Genomic DNA, 26,448 nt, shown 5'->3' with positions numbered 1-26,448 from the left:
GGCCCTGAGTGTGGGCAGCCCCTGGCGGAGGTGGTGGTGGGTGGGGGTACAACAATGAGCATCACCTCCCCTAACTACCCAGCTGCTTACGACTATCACACTAAATGTGGTTGGCTCTTGAAGGTCAGTTCTTGTTATTGTTTATTTGTTGTTGTTTTGATTATTGTGGTTTTTCTTGTGGTTGTGTTGTGTTTCTGTGGTTGTATTGTGGTCGTGTTGTGTTCCTGCTGTTGTGTTGTTTCTGTGGTTGTGTTGTGTTCTTGTGGCTGTGTTGTGTTCCTGTGGTTGTGTTTTGTTCCTGTGGTTGTGGTGTGTTCTTGTGGTTGTGTTGTGTTCCTGTGGTTATGTTGTGTTTCTGTGGTTGTATTGTGTTTCTGTGGTTGTGTTGTGTTTTTGTGGTTGTTATGTTCCTGTGGTTGTGTTGTGTTCCTGTGGTTGTGTTGTGTTCTTGTGGTTGTGTTCCTCTGGTTGTGTTCCTGTGGTCGTGTTGTGTTCTTGTGGTTGTGTTGTGTTCCTGTGGTTGTGTTGTGCTCTTGTGGTTGTGGTGTGTTCCTGTGGTTGTGTTCTTGTGGTTGTGGTGTGTTCCTGTGGTTGTGTTGTTTTCCTGTGGTTGTGTTGTATTCCTGTGGTTGCGTTGTGTTCTTGTGGTTGTGGTGTGTTCCTGTGATTGTGTTGTGTTCCTGTGGTTGTGTTGTGTTCGTGTGGTTGTGTTGTGTTCCTCTGGTTGTGTTCCTGTGGTTGTGTTGTGTTCTTGTGGCTGTGTTGTGTTCTTGTGATTGTGTTGTGTTCCTGTGGTTGCGTTGTGTTCTTGTGGTTGTGTTGTGTTCTTGTGATTGTGTTGTGTTCCTGTGGGTGTGTTGTGTTCGTGTGGTTGTGTTGTGTTCCTCTGGTTGTGTTCCTGTGGTTGTGTTGTGTTCTTGTGGCTGTGGGGTGTTCCTGTGATTGTTGTGTTCCTGTGGTTGTGTTCTTGTGGTTGTGGTGTGTTCCTGTGGTTGTGTTGTGTTCCTGTGGTTGTGTTGTACTCTTGTGGTTTTGGTGTGTTCCTGTGGTTGTTTTGTGTTCCTGTGGTTCTGTTGTGTTCTTGTGGTTGTGTTGTGTTCCTGTAGTTGTGTTGTGTTCTTGTGGTTGTGGTGTGCTCTTGTGGTTGTTATGTTCCTGTGGTTGTGTTGTGTTCTCGTGGTTGTGTTGTTTCTGTGGTTGTGTTGTGTTCTTGTGGTTGTGTTGTGTTCCTGTGGTTGTGTTGTGTTCTCGTGGTTGTGTTGTTTCTGTGGTTGTGTTGTGTTCTTGTGGTTGTGTTGTGTTCCTGTGGTTGTGTTGTGTTCTTGTGGTTGTGTTGTGTTTCTGTGGTTGTGTTGTGTTCCTGTGGTTGTATTGTGTTCCTGTGGTTGTGTTGTGTTCTTGTGGTTGTGTTGTGTTCCTGTGGTTGTGTTGTGTTCTTGTGGTTGTGTTGTGTTCCTGTGGTTGTGTTGTGTTCTTGTGGTTGTGTTGTGTTTCTGTGGTTGTGTTGTGTTCCTGTGGTTGTATTGTGTTCCTGTGGTTGTGTTGTGTTCTTGTGATTTTGGTGTGTTCTTGTGATTTTGGTGTGTTCCTGTGGTTGTGTTGTGTCTTGAGGTTGTTGTTTTTGTGGTTGTTGGTTGTAGTTTTATTATAGGCACAACATGGTGACTAGTTAATATAGTAAGTTCCCAGTCTCAGTGGTGACATTCATTACTGTAAGTTCTGGTCAGTATATAATAGGGAATATTAGAAAATATGTTCCGTGTGACATACGCAGTTTAATTTAGTTACCAGCCTCATGATGAGAATGATAAGAATATAAACAAATATTGCTTAGAGAAATTAAGTATTTAGATAAGATAAAGATAAAGGCTTATTTCTTTGTAAAAGTTACAATGTGTAATTACAATTTTGGTTTGCTAAGTACAAAGAAAGCCACTATCATACCTGGGCATTTCGGGCAGAAATTAGTAGCAATTCACCAATTAATAGCGCTTACATTGTTTATTAGCTGGTAATAAAATAATTTTGTGCTTGAGAGTACTTATAAATGTGTTGTAAATATATTTTTCTTCGCAAGCCTACGAGCAGGAAGGTGGTGGTGACGATGTCATGTCAAGTCTTCGACCTGGAGGGAGTAAATAATGCTGGAGAATGTTCTGATTTTCTCAAAATCCAACGTATGAAGTAAGTTAACAGGAAAAAAAAAAGTATCTACGAACATGAAGCGATAATAATGCACAATAGTTTGTGTATATTCTAGTTAGTGTATGCACTTATTGACCCTAGGCAGTCAATATACCTGATAGACCTAGACCAACCAAACACCGTAATAATAATTTGTGCCTTTTTGTCTCATAGATATTGCGGCAGTGGTATACCCCAGAGCATCATTGCCACCAACATCACCAGGTTCAAAGTCATTTTCAAAACCAACCAAAGGGGAAATTATAAGGGATTTCAGTGTACGGTGAAGGCCACTAACCCCAACACTGACCATTGTTGTAAGTAGTCTACCAAGAAATAATAGTTTAAATCGCTCTTGTTTGTTTTTTAAGAAATCTGACAATCTTCTAATATAAAAAGAATAAAAATGTCACACTTTCATGGTTGGAACAAATACTTCACACTCAGGAGAGGAAGCATCACGACGTTTCGGTCCACTGGACTAGTCACATCTGTACCGAAATTTCAAACTTTCTTCTGCTAAGTGTGAGTTATTTATAAAGTCTCCTAATATATTTTGACAATTATTAAATTCTTTATCTTAATTTATGGGTTTTGTCCTTCCCCCCTATAATTTTTGACTTGGACATTCTTAATACTAGCATTGGACTTCTAACACACGTGTGTAATTAATTTAGGGTAGCTTGGAAACGTTTTCAACCACACATCCATTAAACTTCAAAATACTGTCGTAGCAACTGGAATCTAACATTCATGACTCCACTTTTAAGTCTTGACTTTTGACACCCATTCCAATCATAAATTTAGTCGTTTGTCTTCTGAACTCCTTCATAACTAAGTAATTTTATCATTTGATTTATAAGTCAAACACGAATTGAAAGATGACTTTAACAAATGTTTAAGAAATACCAAGAGTATTTTATCCATAGCGGATTATTGCCAGTAATTACAACCACTAAATTTTGATTAAGTACAAATATAGCGTACTAAATAATGTGTCTAACACTGTCCTCAGCGTGCGGTATAAGCGGCAAGACGACCTCTGTGTCAGAGAAGGTGGAGCCAGGAGAGTTTCCGTGGCAGGCTGCGCTGGTGGCAGTAAAGGAGCCTGCTACTCCCTTCTGCGGCGCCTCTGTCATCCACGAGAGCTGGGTCCTCACCTCTGCTACCTGCGCCCACAGGTGAGGCAGACACACAAGAATTCCGTTCATGTGGTTGACAACTCATAATTACAATGTACTCGGGATTTTCATGAAGATCCTTGCGTGTGCCTGTTTCTGATGATGAGCTACAGCTCCTGTCCCTGATTATATTTGTGTTTTAATTACCTATTTTGAAAATAATCTTTTGTTTTGTCTATTATTTTATGTCCTTTCATGTTATCGTGTCTCCTTTTTTCTTTCTCTCAGCCAGGGAAGACATTTTTACCTTTAACAGTCTGCCATTATAACTCAGCTTTTCTGCTCTTGGTAACCATTTTGTCGCACTTCTCTGGACCAAACTAACTTATCCACTTTTTTTTTTTTTAGTTATGGACACCATATAGATTTCGGTGTTCGAATTTTGACCTAACAAATAATTTGAATATCTTTTCTTTACCATTTATCCTTCCATACATTTGAAAGCTATTTAATAGCTTGCCTGTGTATCGTGAGTTTCTCAAATTTTATTTTTCACGATATTCCGGTGACAATTTTTTAGTTAATAATGACAGAGCCCTATAAACCTTTCAGTATTTTACTACACAGTCTATACTCTTCATGTGGCCTAATTTCACTTTCACCTATTTCCATTATATAGTATCTATCTACATTAAATTTCATTATCCATCTACCACTGTATGTTGCTACATATTCTTCAATGCTAATAGTCAATAAGTATTTTGTCACCTCATTTTTGTAACGTTCTTTGATTCTTGTTGTTTTAATTTTATCTTATTTTCTACACAACTGAAAACAATAGCTATTTTCTCCGTCAAAAGTCTCCCTCGGTAGTTTGAAATTGTTTACAGTTTCCTTTTCTTTATTTTCTTTCAAAATGAACATATGTTGTAGCAGTAATGTGTGTATTTGTTATAATAGTGAACGGCGTCCACTCCCAGACGCCATCTTGCTGTGTTGTGAATATACTCTATGCAAGTTAGCAAGGTTGACGAGCAGGATATTGTCAGAGATATTCAGTCTAGCTAAGAGTGTTTTAAGATATTTTGCTGCTAGATGACTCGCTCACTCTGGTGTACAGGATGAAGTACAACAAGTACAATTACGAGGTCGTGGTCGGAGGGCACATCATTGACGCAGCAGCGACACGGCTGGTCCACGCCCCCGTCAGGAGGATCCTGATCCATCCTCGCTACCACCCAGGTAGTAACTGATCCATTCTTGCTATCACCCAGGTAGTAACTGATCCATCCTCGCTACCACCCAGGTAGTAACTGATCCATTCTTGCAATCACCCAGGTAGTAACTGATCCATCCTCGCTACCACCCAGGTAGTAACTGGTCCATCCTCGCTACCACCCAGGTAGTAACTGATCCATCCTCGCTACCACCCAGGTAGTAACTGATCCATCCTCGTTAACACCCAGGTAGTAACTGATCCATCCTCGTTAACACCCACGTAGTAACTGATCCATCCTCGCTAACACCCAGGTAGTAACTGATCCATTCTTGCTATCACCCAGGTAGTAACTGATCCATCCTCGCTAACACCCAGGTAGTAAATGATCCATCCTCGCTACCACCCAGGTAGTAAATGATCCATCCTCGCTACCACCCAGGTAGTAGTTATAATATATCCTGGCTATCTACCAGTTAGTAGCTATAATATATCCTGGCTACCTGCCAGTTAGTAGTTATATCCTGCTACCTGCCAGTTAGTAGTTATAATATATCCTGGCTACTTGCTAGTTGGTAGTTATAATATATCCTAGCTACCTGTCAGTTAATAGTTATAATATATCCTGGCTACCTGCCAGTTAGTAGTTATAATATATCCTGGCTACCTGCCGATTAGTAGTTATAATACATCCTCACTACCTCCCAGTTAGTAGTTATAATATATCCTGGCTACCTGCCAGTTAGTAGTTATAATATATCCCGGCTACCTGCCAGTTAGTATTTGTAATATATCCTGGCTTCCTGCCAGTTAGTAGTTATAATATATCCTGGCTACCTGCCAGTTAGTAGTTATAATACATCCTCACTACCTGCCAGTTAGTAGTTATAATATATCCTGGCTACCTGCCAGTTAGTAGTTATAATATATCCTGGCTGCCTGCCAGTTAGTAGTTATAATATATCCTGGCTGCCTGCCAGTTAGTAGTTATAATATATCCTGGCTACCTGCCAGTTAGTAGTTATAATATATCCTGGCTACCTGCCAGTTAGTAGTTATAATATATCCTGGCTGCCTGCCAGTTAGTAGTTATAATATATCCTGGCTACCTGCCAGTTAGTAGTTATAACCTGGCTACCTGCCAGTTAGTAGTTATAATACATCCTCACTACCTGCCAGTTAGTAGTTATAATACATCCTCACTACCTGCCAGTTAGTAGTTATAATATAACCTGGCTACCTGCCAGTTAGTAGTTATAATATATCCTGGCTACCTGCCAGTTACTAGTTATAATATAACCTGGCTACCTGCCAGTTACTAGTTATAATATAACCTGGCTATCTGCCAGTTACTAGTTATAATATATCCTGGCTACCTGCCAGTTACTAGTTATAATATATCCTGGCTACCTGCCAGTTAGTAGTTATAATATAACCTGGCTACCTGCCAGTTACTAGTTATAAATATAACCTGGCTATCTCCCAGTTACTAGTTATAATATATCCTGGCTATCTGCCAGTTACTAGTTATAATATAACCTGGCTACCTGCCAGTTACTAGTTATAATATAACCTGGCTATCTGCCAGTTACTAGTTATAATATATCCTGGCTATCTGCCAGTTACTAGTTATAATATATCCTGGCTACCTGCCAGTTAGTAGTTATAATATAACCTGGCTACCTGCCAGTTACTAGTTATAATATATCCTGGCTATCTGCCAGTTACTAGTTATAATATAACCTGGCTACCTGCCAGTTACTAGTTATAATATATCCTGGCTATCTGCCAGTTACTAGTTATAATATATCCTGGCTATCTGCCAGTTACTAGTTATAATATAACCTGGCTACCTGCCAGTTACTAGTTATAATATATCCTGGCTATCTGCCAGTTACTAGTTTTAATATAACCTGGCTATCTGCCAGTTACTAGTTATAATATATCCTGGCTATCTGCCAGTTACTAGTTATAATATAACCTGGCTACCTGCCAGTTACTAGTTATAATATATCCTGGCTATCTGCCAGTTACTAGTTATAATATAACCTGGCTACCTGCCAGTTACTAGTTATAATATATCCTGGCTATCTGCCAGTTACTAGTTATAATATATCCTGGCTATCTGCCAGTTACTAGTTATAATATAACCTGGATACCTGCCAGTTACTAGTTATAATATATCCTGGCTATCTGCCAGTTACTAGTTATAATATAACCTGGCTATCTGCCAGTTACTAGTAATAATATATCCTGGCTATCTGCCAGTTACTAGTTATAATATAACCTGGCTTCCTGCCAGTTACTAGTTATAATATATCCTGGCTATCTGCCAGTTACTAGTTATAATATAACCTGGCTACCTGCCAGTTACTAGTTATAATATAACCTGGCTACCTGCCAGTTACTAGTTATAATATAACCTGGCTACCTGCCAGTTACTAGTTATAATATAACCTGGCTATCTGCCAGTTACTAGTTATAATATATCCTGACTACCTGCCAGTTAGTAGTTATAATATATCCTGGCTACCTGCCAGTTACTAGTTATAATATATCCTGGCTACCTGCCAGTTACTAGTTATAATATAACCTGGCTATCTGCCAGTTACTAGTTATAATATAACCTGGCTATCTGCCAGTTACTAGTTATAATATAACCTGGCTATCTGCCAGTTACTAGTTATAATATATCCTGGCTACCTGCCAGTTACTAGTTATAATATATCCTGGCTATCTGCCAGTTACTAGTTATAATATAACCTGGCTACCTGCCAGTTAGTAGTTATAATATATCCTGGCTACCTGCCAGTTACTAGTTATAATATATCCTGGCTACCTGTCAGTTACTAGTTATAATATATCCTGGCTATCTGCCAGTTACTAGTTATAATATAACCTGGCTACCTGCCAGTTACTAGTTATAATATAACCTGGCTATCTGCCAGTTACTAGTTATAATATAACCTGGCTATCTGCCAGTTACTAGTTATAATATAACCTGGCTATCTGCCGGAAGTTCAGACAACGTAGGTTCTATTTTAGACAAATATTTGTGTTGTTTGAAGCTTTGCTCAGCCAAACCAAAAAGTTATAATGTTGGTAGAATTACCGAAAATATGTTGGGTAAGAGGACACAAGTGCAACTAATGCGACATTTTATTATGGGAACGTTTCGCTCTCCAGATGCTTTATCAAGCCCTCCCGTATCTATGTATTGTTTGTAACGGCTTCATACAGTTCCTGGAGGGCGAAACTTTGCCACAATAAAATGTCGCATTAGTTATACTCGTGTCCTTGTACGTAACATACTTTTTCCTACATGGGAGAGAGAAGGGGGAAGGAAGGAAGGGGAAGAGGATATGGGGAGGGGGTGAAAGGCGAGGATTGAATAGGAGGGGGAGATTATTATTATTATAATCAAAAAGAAGCGCTAAGCCACAAGGGCTATACAGCGCTGAGGAGGGGGAGAGGGTGGAAGAAAGAAACTTTCTGAAGACACTGTATTTATTCCCTAATGTTGAGCCACGTCTTTCCTGGTTTAAAAATTAACATTTGTCATTTACAAAAAAATATAGTTTAGTGTTCATGGTCTCACAAGGAGACTACATAATAGAAGACCAGGTTTAACGAAGACCACGTTTAACGAAGACCAAGACCTGGTGTCACATCAATTAAATTAAATTACAGTGAACGATGATTTAAGTCTTGAGTCTTGTTTTACAGTTGTTTAGTATCGTGTAAGTTCTCATTTAATAGCGGGAATGATCTTGTAGGTAAAGGCATATAAAAGCGAGGATTATGTATGTATATGATAAACGAAATAAAAAAAACATACGTCGTCTCTTTGTTTTCTTGTGTTTTAGATGTGACTGAGAACAACGTGGCACTGGTTCACCTGAAGGAGGCTCTCACCTTCAGTAGTGATGGGGTGTTGCCGGTGTGTCTGCCTCACCCCCTCACCAACTACACCACCCACACCGCTATCCTAGCAGGATGGGGAGCAGGTACTCCTCACTGTGTTTATCATGCTGGAATAATGGGCGTCCACGCTCCGTATTTTGTTTGTAAGCAAAAGAGGTCATGGGTACAAAGGTAGGCGACACCGTCAGTAGCGAAGATACACAAAATGTAGTGATGGTCCCAGGAGAGAAACGTTTCCAATAATTATGTCTTAGTGAGTGAATTTTGTGCCCCTTTCTCTCTACACTACTAAGAGAGGTCTTGAGTACCGTAAGGTGGTTTGTAGCTCACTGGTACCACCTTGTCGGGAGTGCTGAGATTGTAGGCAAATCTCGTTTCACCTAATTAGTGTTTACCTAACACTAATTAGGTACCTAGATGATCTGACAAAGTAAAAGAAGGTGACGGGTGTGGGAATAAAAACACTAGATTGTGGATTTTTCTTTGCTCAATGTTTCGCTCACAGGTGAGGTTTTTTTCTCCTGAGAAGTGATTCCCAAGCACCTCTGACAAGAGGCGAAAGTATAGGTGAGCTTTTTCAAGTCAAGGAGAAAAAGCTCACCTGTGAGCGAAACGGTGGGTCAATATATTCTAGCTGTGTATAAATTTTTGTAAAAGACGAATGTTACATATATCGAAAAATTTATGTCTTTGAGTGTATATATACTGAGAAATGTATGTCTATTAGTGTAAACTCACTAAGTTTACTCAAATTCCCCCTTTTTTTTTTAGGAATTAAAGTATCCTTTTCAGGTGTTGAACAGGTTACATGCAGAATTGATGACCCTCTGCGAAGTCGACATGTTGTAAGCGCAGTCAACTAACCAGTCTTTGCAACAGATACCCGGGTGTTAGGTAACGCTCATCAGGAAATAGGACAAGTGTTTCCTGACGTGGCTCTTAATCAGATGATGACCTGCCAGTGGAGCTTTTGGTCATCTGACCGAGGCCTTCCGCTGGCTTACTGGTCCACCCCTTAAAAAATTATGGTCATGGTTATAAGCATTTAGTGCCCAGGTGTTAGTTGAGAGTAGTAAGTCATGCCCTCAGGAGGAAGGGGTTATACCTGATGCAGCACTGAACTCTGAAATAAATCGAGGAAGTTTAACAACTCTTACACTGTAAATTGAACTTTGTAAGAGAAATACACAAATAGCACACAAATAGGAGAGAGAAGCTTATGATGACGTTTCGGTCCGACATGGACCATTTACAAGTCACACAATGCGACTTGTAAATGGTCCAAGTCGGACCGAAACGTTGTCACATGTAAGTTTCTCTCTCCTATGTGAGGGTTATTTGTGTGTATTGTTCCAGTCACGGTACTGTGCTTGTCCTTTATATAAGAGAAAGTTTGTGTTCATCTAGTTCACTGATGTAGATATACCCACAACGATGACTTTTCTCTGTTTCTCGCCACAGAAATAACAAAAATGCACAATAAAGTGACTGGAACAATACACAAATAACCCGCACATAGGAGAAAGGAGCTTACGACGACGTTTCGGACCGACTTGGACCATTTACGAAGTCACATTAACAGAAAGGAGAGAAGGAGGGAGTATATACAGGCCAGCAGACAAGGACGGGACAAGAGATGTAGTAGGAAAGGAAGTAGAGACAGTGGTAGTAGTAACAGTGGAGTCAGAAGTTATCGCGTTAAAATATTTCACTAATGGAACATTGCAGTGTTCCATGAAAACTGAGTTAGAATAAACATGGACAATATACGTATGTCAGTACACCACCAAGACTTGCCGAGAATATTAGAAAATAACTTTTCAAATACTGACAGTTGAGTGAAAGGTCATTGTGGTTGCTTCAGAGACAGGGACGTCGCCTGTGCTGAGGAAGGTGGCAGTGAGGATAATGACGGAGGCAGACTGTACCCTTCTACATCATCGTCACACAGACATCGTCACCGCCTTCTGCGCCGCTCCCGTCAACGCCACCCACCGCCCTCCCTGTGAGGTTAGTGGTGAGGTGGACGTGTGAGAGTCCTGGTCAGTTCGGATGCTGGCTACTTACCTCAATCCTGGGAGTTACAAATATAAATTTAAAATTAACGCTACTGTATATTTATTTCTGTCATGGTGAATGATTCACCTGATTTGTGTACAGGTAATGCATTAAAATGTTATAAGTATGATGATAATAATGCTTTTCGAAAAATAATATTTCTACTACTACTATTACTACTACTACTACTACTACTACTACTACTACTACTACTACTACTAATAATAATAATAATAATAATAATAATAATAATAATAATAATAATAATAATAACAATAATAATAATAATAATATTATTATTATTATTATTATTATTATTATTATTATTATTATTATGAACAGAAGAAACATTTTAAACGTGTAAATAATTTTTCTATCATATCATAGAAGAGTATAATCGCCTGGGTACCTCATACTGTACTGAAACCATATTTGTATTACTGTTCAAATTATCTACACCACACTGAGTGACTACAGTGACTGATAGAACATTGTACGTGATTAAAACAAGAACTAGTGATGTTTACCTAACATATACATACCCCACAGGATGGTCTCTCTGTCCTACACCATCACACAGGATGGTCTCTCTGTCCTATACCATCACACAGGATGGTCTCTCTGTCCTACACCATCACACAGGATGGTCTCTCTGTCCTATACCATCACACAGGATGGTCTCTCTGTCCTATACCATCACACAGGATGGTCTCTCTGTCCTATACCATCACACAGGATGGTCTCTCTGTCCTACACCATCACACAGGATGGTCTCTCTGTCCTATACCATCACACAGGATGGTCTCTGTCCTATACCATCACACAGGATGGTCTCTCTGTCCTATACCATCACACAGGATGGTCTTTCTGTCCTATACCATCACACAGGATGGTCTCTCTGTCCTATACCATCACACAGGATGGTCTCTCTGTCCTATACCATCACACAGGATGGTCTCTCTGTCCTATACCATCACACAGGATGGTCTCTCTGTCCTATACCATCACACAGGATGGTCTCTCTGTCCTATACCATCACACAGGATGGTCTCTCTGTCCTATACCATCACACAGGATGGTCTCTCTGTCCTATACCATCACACAGGATGGTCTCTCTGTCCTATACCATCACACAGGATGGTCTCTCTGTCCTATACCATCACACAGGATGGTCTCTCTGTCCTATACCATCACACAGGATGGTCTCTGTCCTATACCATCACACAGGATGGTCTCTCTGTCCTACACCATCACACAGGATGGTCTCTCTGTCCTATACCATCACACAGGATGGTCTCTCTGTCCTATACCATCACACAGGATGGTCTCTCTGTCCTATACCATCACACAGGATGGTCTCTCTGTCCTATACCATCACACAGGATGGTCTCTCTGTCCTATACCATCACACAGGATGGTCTCTCTGTCCTACACCATCACACAGGATGGTCTCTCTGTCCTATACCATCACACAGGATGGTCTCTCTGTCCTACACCATCACACAGGATGGTCTTTCTGTCCTATACCATCACACAGGATGGTCTCTCTGTCCTACACCATCACACAGGATGGTTTTCCTATCGTACACCATCACACAGGATGGTCTTCCTATCGTACTCCATCACACAGGATGGTCTTCCTATCGTACACCATCACACATGATGGTCTTCGTATCGTACACCATCACACAGGATGGTCTTCCTATCGTACTCCATCACACAGGATGGTCTTCCTATCGTACACCATCACACAGGATGGTCTTCCTATCGTACTCCATCACACAGGATGGTCTTCCTATCGTACACCAACACACATAATGGTCTTCCTATCGTACTCCATCACACAGGATGGTCTTCCTATTGTACACCATCACACATGATGGTCTTCGTATCGTACACCATCACACAGGATGGTCTTCCTATCGTACTCCATCACACAGGATGGTCTTCCTATCGTACACCATCACACAGGATGGTCTTCCTATCGTACTCCATCACACAGGATGGTCTTCCTATCGTACACCAACACACATAATGGTCTTCCTATCGTACTCCATCACACAGGATGGTCTTCCTATCGTACACCATCACACAGGATGGTCTTCCTATTGTACACCATCACACATGATGGTCTTCGTATCGTACTCCATCACACAGGATGGTCTTCCTATCGTACACCATCACACAGGATGGTCTTCCTATTGTACACCATCACACATGATGGTCTTCGTATCGTACTCCATCACACAGGATGGTCTTCCTATTGTACACCATCACACATGATGGTCTTCGTATCGTACTCCATCACACAGGATGGTCTTCCTATCGTACACCATCACACAGGATGGTCTTCCTATTGTACACCATCACACATGATGGTCTTCGTATCGTACTCCATCACACAGGATGGTCTTCCTATCGTACTCCATCACACAGGATGGTCTTCCTATTGTACACCATCACACAGGATGGTCTTCCTATCGTACACCATCACACAGGATGGTCTTCCTATTGTACACCATCACACATGATGGTCTTCGTATCGTACTCCATCACACAGGATGGTCTTCCTATTGTACACCATCACACAGGATGGTCTTCCTATCGTACACCATCACACATGATGGTCTTCGTATCGTACTCCATCACACAGGATGGTCTTCCTATCGTACTCCATCACACAGGATGGTCTTCCTATTGTACACCATCACACAGGATGGTCTTCCTATCGTACTCCATCACACAGGATGGTCTTCCTATTGTACACCATCACACATGATGGTCTTCGTATCGTACTCCATCACACAGGATGGTCTTCCTATCGTACTCCATCACACAGGATGGTCTTCCTATCGTACACCATCACACAGGATGGTCTTCCTATCGTACACCATCACACAGGATGGTCTTCCTATCGTACTCCATCACATACGATGATCTCCCTGCCCTACACCATCACATACGATGGTCTTCCTGTCCTACACCATCACATACGATGATCTCCCTGTCCTACACCATCACATACGATGGTCTTCCTGTCCTACACCATCACATACGATGGTCTTCCTGTCCTACACCATCACATACGATGATCTCCCTGTCCTACACCATCACATACGATGATCTCCCTGTCCTACACCATCACATACGATGATCTCCCTGTCCTACACCATCACATACGATGATCTCCCTGTCCTACACCATCACATACTATGATCTCCCTGTCCTACACCATCACATACGATGATCTCCCTGTCCTACACCATCACGTACGATGATCTCCCTGTCCTACACCATCACGTACGATGGGCTTGCAGACAAGACCATGAAATTCGCCAGCCTTACCTGAGAGGCTTCAGTAAGGCGATGGGGATATCAAGTTGTCTTCCACTACTGATTCAGCAGTTACAGACTGAAGTGAATTTTGTGGATGGTATATCACACACCAGTTCAGTAGAAATAATGTGGACATCATTATGTATTTTCTGACTATAAATAACAGCTTACGAGTATATAGACAAGAGGGAATGAAAGCATTTGAAGCAAATTAACAAATTACGAGAGTGGGAAGCATTATGTGGATTAAACAATGCCAGCAACATAATCTGTAATGTATTACTACTACTACTACTACTACTACTACTACTACTACTACTACTACTACTACTACTACTACTACTACTACTACTACCACTAGTATTAAAGCTACTACACCTCACTCTAAGCCTATATATACCCTCTGTGTCCATGTATTGTTTGTAACGGCTTAACAAAGCTCCTGGAGAGCGAAACGTTGCCACAGTAAAATGTCACATTAGTTGCACTTGTGTCCTTTTACCTAAGATAATCTGTAATGTAACATCTCTTAGGTTAATATAACTACAACATAACATATCAGGCGAGCAAGTGACACTCCTACGTAACTCATTTACCCATATACATATACATATACATATATATATACATATACATATACATATACATATACATATACATATGATCATATGTAACTGCAAATTTTATATATTTGATTAACCTTTATTTTATTCGTTTATCAGAGAAAATAGTTGCAGCCAGGCAGAGTTCTGTGGATAAAATGTGTTACTGTACCCGTAGGCTGACCTGGGAGGTCCTCTAGTGGTACACGAAGGAAGCGCAGAGGGAGCTGTGGGTCGCTATGTTCAGGTAGGAGTGGCAGCCCATAGTGACGGATGCAAGGTTGACAACCCCCGTCTCCCTGGTGTCTACACCGACCTTGCCCGTAAGATTCATTTCTCTCTCTCTCTCTCTCTCTCTCTCTCTCTCTCTCTCTCTCTCTCTCTCTCTCTCTCTCTCTCTCTCTCTCTCTCTCTCTCTCTCTCTCTCTCTCTCTCTTTCTCTCTCTCCCTCTCTTTCCCTCTGCTCTTATCTAATTGGAAAAGAAGCACTTGTGACCTCTTGAGTGTGTTCCACATCTGTGACTCGAAGGTATTTATTTATTTCTTTATTTATTTATTTATTTAGTAATTTTAGCATACATACAGAGGTACAAAAAAATACAGGTAAGAGCAGCATGCCAAAGCCACTTACATGCATAGCATTACGGGCTGGCTTAAAATTAACTTAAGATTGACTAAGCAATGATGAAATCGGTGATAAAACATTATTATAAACAGATAACTATAAAGCACAAATGAGTATTACAAAGACAGGTCATATGGTTGCTTGCATTGCTGTACATTCAGTAGAATGGAGTATTCTGTTAGGTAGTGTATTTAAAAAATAACAAAGTTAGATTAGGTCCTAGGTTTAACATTTGTGTGATATAATTGTGAGTAACATATAGGATATACAATTTATAAGGTTCAGTTATTCACTATTTATTTGGTTTTGAGTGAGTAAGTGATCTTTGAGAAGAGACTTGAATTTATAAACAGGTAGTGTTTCTTTTATATTTACAGGTAATGAATTCCAGATTTTAGGGCCTTTTATGTGCATTGAGTTTTTGCATAGCGTGAGATGGACACGAGGAACATCAAAGAGTGATCTGTGCCTTGTGTTATGGTCATGTGTTCTGTTGAGGTTGGCAAGGAGATGTTTGAGGGGAGGGTTAATATCAGAGTTAAGTGTTCTATGTATGTAATAGGTGCAGTAATAAGTATGGATGTTTTGTATGGTGAGTAGGTTGAGTGTTTTGAATATTGGTGGAGTGTGCTGCCTGTAGTGAGAATTTGTTATCATTCTAACTGCAGCCTTTTGTTGGGTAATTAGTGGTCTGAGATGGTTAATTGTTGTTGAGCCCCATGCACAAATTCCATAGGTGAGATAGGGGTAAATAAGAGAGTGATAAAGGGCCAGGAGGGCTGACTGTGGAACATAGTACCGTATCTTCGATAGTATGCCTACAGTCTTGGAAATTTTCTTAGAAATTTGTTGTATATGTGTATGAAATTTGAGTCTATTATCAAGGTGGATTCCTAAGAATTTTCCCTCTGTTAGCTTTGTGATAGGTGATCTGTTTATCGTTATGTTAAGAGGTACATCTGTAGCTCTGTTACCAAACTGAATGAAGTAGGTTTTGTCAATGTTTAGTGTAAGTTTGTTAGTCCTCATCCAGGTAGATATTTTCCGTAATTCGGTGTTTACAGTATTGGCTAGCGTGACTGGGCTCGGGTGAGAGAAGACGTATGTAGTGTCATCTGCAAAAAGTGTGGGTTTGAGTAATTGCGAAGCATTTGGTAGGTCATTTATGTATAGGAGAAAGAGAAGAGGGCCAAGGACACTTCCCTGTGGGACACCAACTGTAATTGGTTGAGAGGAAGAGCTTGCCCCATTTGCGTACACATATTGGCTTCTGTTGCTGAGGTAAGACTTGAGGTAGTTGAGGGAGTGCCCTCTAATACCATAGTGTGACAATTTTACGTGGAGCAAGTCATGGTCAACTGTATCAAAAGCTTTACGTAAGTCAATGAAGATCCCCAGTGGGACTTCTTTTTTCTCTATTGCAGTGTATATATGTTCTAGCATGTGTATAATAGCATCATTAGTATTTTTATTAGGCCTGAATCCAAATTGGCAGGGGTTGAGAATGTTTTGGGAGATGAGGTAGGAGTAGATTCGTTTATGAATTAATTTTTCGAAGATTTTTGAGAGAGGGTGTAAATTGGATATTGGCCTATAGTTATTCAACTCTGTTTGGTCTCCTCCTTTATGGATCGGGGTGATCTACAGCTCCTCACCTTTTTTTTGGGCGTGTTATGCTGAAGCTCCTGGGCTTCGAAGATGTTGATCTCCACTTCTATGACTTCTTGAGTGTTGTGTTATGGCTCCTAGGGCTCTTAAGGAGTTGACCTACGGCTCCTCTGCCCTTTGAGGATTTTGAGGTATAGTTACAAAGCGTCTTCGTTGGCTGAGGTACAGGGGGCTAGGTCAGTGCTGGGCTCTTGAGGTACAGGGGGCTAGGTTAATGCTCGGCTCTTGAGGTACAGGGGGCTAGGTTAATGCTCGGCTCTTGAGGTACAGGGGGTTAGGTTAATGCTCGGCTCTTGAGGTACAGGGGGCTAGGTTAATGCTCGGCTCTTGAGGTACAGGGGGCTAGGTCAATGCTCGGCTCTTGAGGTACAGGGGGTTAGGTTAATGCTCGGCTCTTGAGGTACAGGGGGCTAGGTCAATGCTCGGCTCTTGAGGTACAGGGGGTTAGGTTAATGCTCGGCTCTTGAGGTACAGGGGGCTAGGTTAATGCTCGGCTCTTGATGTACAGGGGGCTAGGTCAATGCTCGGCTCTTGAGGTACAGGGGTTAGGTTAATGCTCGGCTCCTGAGGTACAGGGGGCTAGGTCAATGCTCGGCTCTTGAGGTACAGGGGGTTAGGTTAATACTCGGCTCTTGAGGTACAGGGGGCTAGGTCAATGCTCGGCTCTTGAGGTACAGGGGGTTAGGTTAATGCTCGGCTCTTGAGGTACAGGGGGCTAGGTCAATGCTCGGCTCTTGAGGTACAGGGGGTTAGGTTAATGCTCAGCTCTTGAGGTACAGGAGGCTAGGGTAATGCTCGGCTCTTGAGGTACAGGGGGCTAGGTCAATGCTTGGCTCTTGAGGTACAGGGGGTTAGGTTAATGCTCGGCTCTTGAGGTACAGGGGGTTAGGTTAATGCTCGGCTCTTGAGGTACAGGGGGCTAGGTTAATGCTCGGCTCTTGAGGTACAGGGGGCTAGGTCAATGCTTGGCTCTTGAGGTACAGGGGGTTAGGTTAATGCTCGGCTCTTGAGGTACAGGGGGTTAGGTTAATGCTCGCCTCTTGAGGTACAGGGGGCTAGGTTAATGCTCGGTTCTTGAGGTACAGGGGGCTAGGATAATGGCTTCAGGGGTGTGCCTCTCTCGGCTCTTGAGGTACAGGGGGATGAGAGGCTGGGGTTATGAGATACGGAAATCCCTCCTCTGGAGCTAGGCGTCGCGTTCGGAGGGTCAAGCCTCCACCACGCCTTGCGTGGAGTCACTCACATAGGTTTAGCCCCTAATATAGATGTTTAATCACTAGACTCAGATCGCGTCCACAAAACAGCTGAATTAGATCGACATCCCCTTGAAGATCCTCATACGGGTTGTTTTAGGATTAAGACCCGTGTCAGGACGCAGTTCCTGACGAATCAAACAAACAATGGGTGTTAATCAACACAGTGCTCAGACTCAGCATATGAAGCATCCTAATCCACATATTCACGTCAGTGTGGAGAAATGGAATGTATGATAATGCAGGTCGGATACATTTAACCAAACACCCGCACTGAGGAAAGGAACGTTATCATCATTATGTGATTAGTTTTGCTGATGATATAATGATTCACACCACTGGATTCTCTAACACCCAAAACATCCTTAATCATGTACTAGCCTCGTGTCAGGACCTGGGGTTGATAATCTATACTGTTAAAACAAAGATACTCAATAGGCGTCCTCCTCGACAGAGAGGCACAGTTCGTCAGATCCAGTTGCATGATGGGTCTCTTCTAGAATATGTAAGCAGATACAATTATCTAGGCTTTGAGGTTCCACTACTTGGACCGGTTGTAACGAGACTTTGTCGCCAATACAAAGAAAGGCTGAGAGCACTTAGAGTTGTGGCAGGTTTTCGTCCCAGGTATGGAGCTAATGTTAAAATTGTGAAAATGACGTATCTTGCTTATATTAGATCATTGGTTGATTATGCGGCGCCACTACTTGCACTCGTGTCTGACTGGAAGCTTGGAGGACCCATTATGTACCTCTGTAATCTTTTGACTACCGCCCACACCATGAGTATGGGGTGCATAATAAACATGTTAAACTAACTCACGAGGTTTCGGTCCCCCATGGACCATTTTCAAGTCACAGATTAGTCGACTCGAGTCACAGATTAGTTTTTGCCACCGAAGTGGCTAGTTTATTGTGCACTCCATATCCATCCTGTGGACGGTAACGCAAGAGCATATTAATACACAAAAGGCCTAGGAACTAGGCCCCAAAAGACTTAGCAGGTGTACATATGGATTTATATCTACAGTTCACTTATCTGTTACAAGCAAATTTAGGAAATTTGCATAATATATCCGGTATCTTATTTTCATTAATAAGATATTTTGACATGTCACACAGGTTATTATACTGTATATCTCTATATTTCTCAATAAGTGGACAATTAAGCACATAGTGTTCAAGACAGTGACCATATGCCTGATCACATAATTTGCATTTAGTTTGATCATCATCTGTGTGTCTCCCAAACTTTCAGAAGTACTTGTAACCAAGCCTAAGCCTGGCCACTACAACATTAGTTTGTTTACATTGCAAATTGCTCCATAAACATACTTATCTACGTTCATGTTGTAAAGGAAAGTAAAGCAGTACGTGAGAGTAAAAACAGAGGAGCACTTCAGACCCATGCGCAGATCCATGCGCAGACAAGACTAGTGATAGTGAGAGTGAATCACATTTCAAGGAAAGGCTGTACGGTAGTCTTAATATCCTTGTGTTGAATCACACACCCAAGTTGAGCTCTGATCCTTGCGTTGAATCATACGCAGAGGTTGAGGTCTGATCCTTATGTTGAATCACACACAAGAGGTTGAGGTCTGATCCTTATGTTGAATCACACACAAGAGGTTGAGGTCTGATCCTTATGTTGAATCACACACAAGAGGTTGAGGTCTGATCCTTGTGTTGAATCATACACAAGAGTTTGAGGTCTGATCCTTGTGTTGAATCACACACAAGAGTTTGAGGTCTGATCCTTGTGTTGAATCACACACAAGAGGTTGAGGTCTGATCCTTGTGTTGAATCATACACAGAGGTTGAGGTCTGATCCTTGCGTTGAATCACAAACAGAGGTTGAGCTCTGATCCTTGTGTTGAATCACACACAAGAGGTTGAGATCTGATCCTTGTGTTGAATCACACACAGGTTGAGATCTGATCCTTCTGTTGAATCATACACAGAGGTTGAGGTCTGATCCTTGTGTTGAATCACACACAGGTTGAGATCTGATCCTTCTGTTGAATCATACACAGAGGTTGAGGTCTGATCCTTGTGTTGAATCACACACAGAGGCTGAGGTCTGATCCTTGTGTTGAATCACAAACAGAGGTTGAGGTCTGATCCTTGTGTTGAATCACACACAGGTTGAGCCCTGACCATAATCGATTAAAGAGAGAATGTTTGGAATCCAGACAGGAAACCTGCGTCACTGTAGGCAAATAGAATGTATGATAATGCACTTTGCATACACTATTTACATTATTATTAAACCTCTTCGATGTTTTTCAATACGGCAGGGTATTTTCCTTCACTTTGTTTCACGATAGTTGGAATAGAGTAAGAAGAGAGCCTTTTGCTTTACTCTTCTGGCAGAAGCAGTAATAGCATGAGAATGTGTTGTTTCCCTTGTTATAGACGATGAGGTCTAACATGTATTACTTTGTAATCTCGTCTTGTCCTGCTCGTTTCTTCCAAGTCTTCAGATTTGTTATGTTGCTGATGAACCACCGCACAGTTCATGTATGTTCGTAAACTTTCTCATTACAACTACCACTGAAAAATTGTTCGCCCGAACAGGGACTCGAACCCTGGACCCTTAGGTTAAAAGCCTAATGCTCTACCGACTGAGCTATCCGGGCTGTGGGCGTTGTTGTAAACAGTACACTAAAATACTCATATATATATATATTATATATATATATATATATATATATATATATATATATATATATATATATATATATCCACACATATATATACACTATATATATATACACATACACATATATATACACATATATATACATATATACATAAATATATACATATATATATATATATATATATATATATATATATATATATATATATATATATATATATATATATATATATATATATATATATATATATATATATATATATATATATATATATATATATATGCTCTATAATTTTAGTGTTCACTTCCGAAATATAATGGCTCATCACAGTTATATGAATAAATACGTATTTCAGATGCTATGGTTACTAGGGAAAACAGATTCCTTGATTAATAATATAATAATAATATATAATAATATTTTTATTTCCTACAAGTACATGTACAAGGTATACAGTCCTAGCTGACATCTGTGACATACTGCCATATAGAAAGCCGCTTGTTATGTAGAGCATTTCGGGCAAATTAGATCAGTTTTGTCCCAGGATGCGACGCACACCAGTCGTCTAACACCCAGGTACCCATTTTATACTGATGGGTGAACAGGGACAGCAGGTGTCTTATGGAAACACGTCCCTAATGTTTTCCAGCCGTACCGGAGATTCGAACTCCGGACCTCAGTGTGTGAGGTGAGTGTGCTGGCGATCGAGCTGCGGGACATTTAAATATATCCTATTATGTTTTTACGATTATTAAATAAGTTTGTTCAGGTAGAGAGAGGTACACATAAATACAGTTACATAAATTATCATACATAGCAGCATGTGTAGATCACCCAGGATAACCCCCAAAAAAATCAGTGACTTATTTATATTGGGTAAAATAATTAATATTTTTGTTATTTCCCACAGCATTCCTTCATTGGATTAACAAAACTATTGGTCCAGGCAACACTTGCCACTGAATGAAACGTCTAGCAGTCTATCCTCCGTCCCACCACCACCACAAGACCAGTCTATCCTCCGTCTCACCACCACCACAAGACCAGTCTATCATCCGCCTCACCACCATCACAAGACCAGTCTATCCTCCATCTCACCACCACCACAAGACCAGTCTATCCTCCGTCTCACCACCACCACAAGACCAGTCTATCCTCCGTCTCACCACCACCACAAGACCAGTCTATCCTCCATCTCACCACCACCACAAGACCAGTCTATCCTCCATCTCACCACCACCACCACAAGACCAGTCTATCCTCCGTCTCACTACCACCACAAGACCAGTCTATCCTCCGTCTCACCACCACCACAAGACCAGTCTATCCCCCGTCTCACCACCACCACAAGACCAGTCTATCCTCCGTCTCACTACCACCACAAGACCAGTCTATCCTCCGTCTCACTACCACCACAAGACCAGTCTATCCTCCGTCTCACCACCACCACAAGACCAGTCTATCCTCCGTCTCACTACCACCACAAGACCAGTCTATCCTCCGTCTCACTACCACCACAAGACCAGTCTATCCCCCGTCTCACTACCACCACAAGACCAGTCTATCCTCCGTCCCACCACCACCACCACAAGACCAGTCTATCCTCCGTCTCACTACCACCACAAGACCAGTCTATCCTCCGTCTCACCACCACCACAAGACCAGTCTATCCTCCGTCCCACCACCACCACAAGACCAGTCTATCCTCCGTCCCACCACCACCACAAGACCAGTCTATCCTCCGTCTCACCACCACCACAAAACCAGTTTATCCTCCGTCTCACCACCACCACAAGACCAGTCTATCCTGCGTCCCACGACCACCACAAGGCCAGTCTATCCTCCGTCTCACCACCACCACCACAAGACCAGTTTATCCTCCGTCTCACCACCACCACAAGACCAGTCTGTCCTCCGTCCCACGACCACCACAAGACCAGTCTATCCTCCGTCTCACCACCACCACAAGACCAGTTTATCCTCCGTCTCACCACCACCACAACAACACCAGTCTATCCTCCGTCTCACCACCACCACAAGACCAGTCTATCCCCTGTCCTACAATCAACACAAGACTCATTCATTCTCTGTTCCACTACAAGACACATCTATCCTCCCACAACCACCAACACCACACAGTCCATCTATCCTCCCACAACCACCAACACCACACAGTCCATCTATCCTCCCACAACCACCAACACCACACAGTCCATCTATCCTCCCTCCCACGACCACTAATATAAATATATATAATATGACCAACATCCAGGAGTTATAATCCAATATAGTAGTAATCCAGAACGCAGGTGGAGTGGGATGGTATCATGATACCATCATGATATCATCATGATGGTATCATCTCAAAGTATTTATATTTAATCCAAATTGCACAGTAGGGCGACTCTCGTATTTATTAATGTTTGTAAATCAGTATGTTTATTGAAGCTTATGTACTTCGATATGTGATTTTTTATAATTATTCTCTCTTCTAAGTAAATCCTCACACTTTGCCTTATAAATGACCTTTTTAGCTTCACAAACCTTAATAGACTGAAAAATAAAGATTTTTTGAAAAAAGTCATCATTATTGCCACGTGTATTTATGATTGATGAGTGAAGTAACTGTATGTTTGTGACTGATGACTTCAATAACTGCATGTGGTTGTGACTGATGAGTGCTTGCTGTAACTACATTTGTGATTTATGAACAATACATGTATGTACATTGTGTGAGTTATAGGGGCAATAACCCATTTGCACAGCAAACGTCTGTGGCCTGATAGGCAAAGCTCTCGCTTTACACGCTGAGGGTACATAGTTCGATTCCCGGCAAGAGTGGAAACATTGGGCGTGTAGATATACAAAAGGAATATGAACTAGACCCTAACAGTGTTAATAGGGGTACATCTGGATATATGTCTGGTAACTTATTTTCACAAATAAGATTTCTCAACATATATAGGCTGTTGTACGGTGTATCTCTGTATTCCTAGCTACTTCATTCATGTGGAGGCTAAACTCAATAGTGGTCATACAACGCCAGGGGAATTTGAGATAGAGTCGATCCAAGGTAAGGGAGGGTTCCAATTCTTTGAATGAAAAGCCCTTCACACTTATCAAGGCACCTTAACAGGCCTTTATTCCTCGGTAAGTGGACAGTCAGGCACAAAATGTTCATGAGGCTAACCATATACTGTGCACTTAGTTTGATCATCCTTAAAGTATATGCACATCTGCCGGAAGTACCTGCAGCCAAGCATGTATATGTCGTGTCAGTTAAGCCGATCAGGGAAGCTCAGCCAAATTGGTCAGCCCGTTTTCTGTTAAATTGTCAGTGTGAAAACTGTTTTTCGCAATAACTCTTCTAAATTCAATCTGAGCATAACGAAAAAAAAGTTACCATCATTCTTAATGACCCTTGTTTAGCTGATAGGCCTTAAATTATATTAACCAAGCCTAAGCCTAGTTGTTACACCAGTCAGGCTATTTATATAATCGGTCTCTTATGCAAGGTTTTGAATATTTTCTTAAACTACGTTTCGCTCACCAGGTGCTTTAATAAAATATTCAGAACGATGCATATTTTCTAGAAATTTTCTTTTATATAAGTGGAAGGGAAGGATCCACAAGAGGAAGTCTAGTGAGTCTTATAACACTGAATTTGACTCGTCCCGTCGAGGCGCCAGACTAGGTCAGTGCTGACAGCCTCTTGTTACCATTCAGTAAATGTAAGTTGCCGCTGCTAGACACTTATTGTACGTTATAATTCGTAAGGTTTTAATTATATGGCAGTAATAGCGATCTAAATAAACGTAACCCCCTTCTAATAGAGGAAACACCAACCTTCAGACATGTGTGGCCTCGCACTAGGTTGGTTGACCTGTCAAAACATCAGGATCAGAGGTGTCAGACAGCTGAGGACCAGTAAACGTTAACATTTCGTAGTGATGACGTGCATGATCACGGAGTTAACTAAAATATGTGTAACGGACTTACGTTAAACCATATTTAATACACGAACATTGAACTAACGAAGTCATAAGATGACTAAACATCCCTAGCGCGAGGAGACGATATATTCGGTGTCACACTGGATTATAATTTAACTCGTGTTACTCTCAAAGTGTACATAATGGTTAAGTGAAACCTTTTGAACTCGTAGATTGAGACAAATCATATCTGACTTGTCCTGAAGACGACTGCTGCATCAGTACTAGACCTCCCACACAGGTGTCTACGAGGTAAATCTCGTCAACTATTTATCAAGTCTATGAAACATGTCACAACATTGTATAGAGGTAGTTACTAGTTTACATAGAGGTCCTACTAGGGTGGACATCTAGAAAACATCACACCCCTAACAGACTATGTTCACTGACTTTTCAGAGGTAAGTATAGTAAAAACCAGTTGTAACGACCCAAATATGGAAGGTAGTTATAGGCCGTGGCTGCAATAGTCTGGGCGTCAGAACTAAAGTGTAATTTTCCAACATACACTGCATGATGCGCTAAACCCGTGTCGGTTATTCAGTTCTAACTGGTGGATGTTTTATCCTCCGTCCGCTAATCTTGAGATAGACGGGCTACTCTTACAGTATGATTGGTATATCCATACCAGTCGTACTCACATCAGTCAGCTTACATTGTAAGTTGCTCCGTCAGTGTGCTTATCTTCATTCATTTTATCGTGTCATTGATCTATTGACTGGCCATATTCCCATGATGTGTCATATGCTTGATATATTTGCAATGGATGATCTGAAACACGTGAGAAGCACGGTGCCAAAATCACAACAGCACTAATTTGTAATAACTTGACTCGATCAGCTGTGTCCTCAACGTTTGACGGTCACACTTCTTTTTCATTTAAGTCATTGGGTGTGATAACTGTCGAGACTGTCATGTGACTCGAACACCTGTATCCACTTTTTTGCCTCTCAGATACGCCGTTTTAATTATTCTTTTCGGGTTAAAGTGCTTCTTCAGCTCCCGTTTTAATTAACTAGCTAATGGGTGCGATATAAAGTCAGATCTTACAAAAGTGTAATGCCGTACAGATGTCTTTAATGAAACGTAATTCTACACAATTCTAGGTGAACATATATGTTCAGCTGTCAGTGTTATTATGAAGAGGAAGACTGTTCCGTTACTTGGATCAAGAATCCCAGTGCAGCATTAAGGTACCTCCTTCGAAAGGTATGGTAGTCAAGAATGTTTACCAACTACTTGCCTGATGCGAAATATTGACTACAGACTTGTCGTTTCATCACTCCTTGGATCTCATATCACTCATATCACTTTCTCTGAAAAAATATCTCTCGACAGATAAATATGTTTATTTCGCTAAAATACATTCAAGTTACACTGGATGGTTTTACAATTTGTATGATTACATGTGGGTTACAGCTTTAGGAAGACACTGTTTCGCCTAATTGGCTATTCAAATAGAGCATTAGGTAAACCCGCACTTCGTGCCAATTTCCAACATAATTCGTCTCTCAACCCTTGAGTGGAGAGGACGTGTGCTGCTGCTGCCCCCTGGAGTTGTCTGGTGGCAGTATCATTTTCACAAACATGGCTGGCGCCGGATAAATACTGTTTGCATTGAATTAACCAGTGGTGCTGTAACGGGGCCATCAATGGAGTTGCTTCTGCCTGCAATTATCAGAGATACCTACGGAATAGCCAATGAGGAGATTTGTGGACTTGCACTGAACGGTACGAAGAGGATTTTTGTAAAATTTAGTTCGGCGAATGTGTATGAGACAGTGGTGAATAAGTTTCAGGAAGTGGCC

At 41.4% G+C, this 26,448-nt stretch overlaps 1 protein-coding gene and 1 non-coding gene across 2 annotated transcripts; one reads left to right on the top strand and one right to left on the bottom strand.

The window, feature by feature from the left end:
* LOC128688004 (serine protease 33-like) lies at positions 1–21,696 on the top strand. Its single transcript, XM_070083714.1, has 9 exons — positions 1–123; positions 2,078–2,184; positions 2,359–2,501; positions 3,200–3,365; positions 4,426–4,547; positions 8,388–8,528; positions 10,310–10,455; positions 14,620–14,764; positions 21,561–21,696. Exons 1-9 carry the CDS (start codon positions 55–57, stop codon positions 21,611–21,613), a joined length of 1,092 nt encoding a protein of 363 aa, XP_069939815.1. The 5' UTR covers positions 1–54; the 3' UTR covers positions 21,614–21,696.
* On the bottom strand, positions 20,554–20,626 carry TRNAK-UUU (transfer RNA lysine (anticodon UUU)). The gene has a single exon. It is a non-coding gene; the product is annotated as a tRNA-Lys (tRNA).
* Positions 21,697–26,448: the final 4,752 nt, after the last annotated feature.

This window comes from Cherax quadricarinatus, chromosome 10 (genome assembly GCF_038502225.1).
Source record: "Cherax quadricarinatus isolate ZL_2023a chromosome 10, ASM3850222v1, whole genome shotgun sequence".
Lineage (NCBI taxonomy): Eukaryota > Metazoa > Arthropoda > Malacostraca > Decapoda > Parastacidae > Cherax > Cherax quadricarinatus.
This window is presented reverse-complemented; position numbering and strand designations above follow the sequence as displayed.

Bases quoted from the DNA above. Each gene is read 5' to 3' on its own strand.
- LOC128688004 (XM_070083714.1), top strand. From the start codon at position 55: ATGAGCATCACCTCCCCTAACTACCCAGCTGCTTACGACTATCACACT. The intron at 124-2,077 runs GTCAGTTCTTGT...TTTCTTCGCAAG, and splicing joins AATGTGGTTGGCTCTTGAAG to CCTACGAGCAGGAAGGTGGT. The intron at 3,366-4,425 runs GTGAGGCAGACA...TCTGGTGTACAG, and splicing joins TCTGCTACCTGCGCCCACAG to GATGAAGTACAACAAGTACA.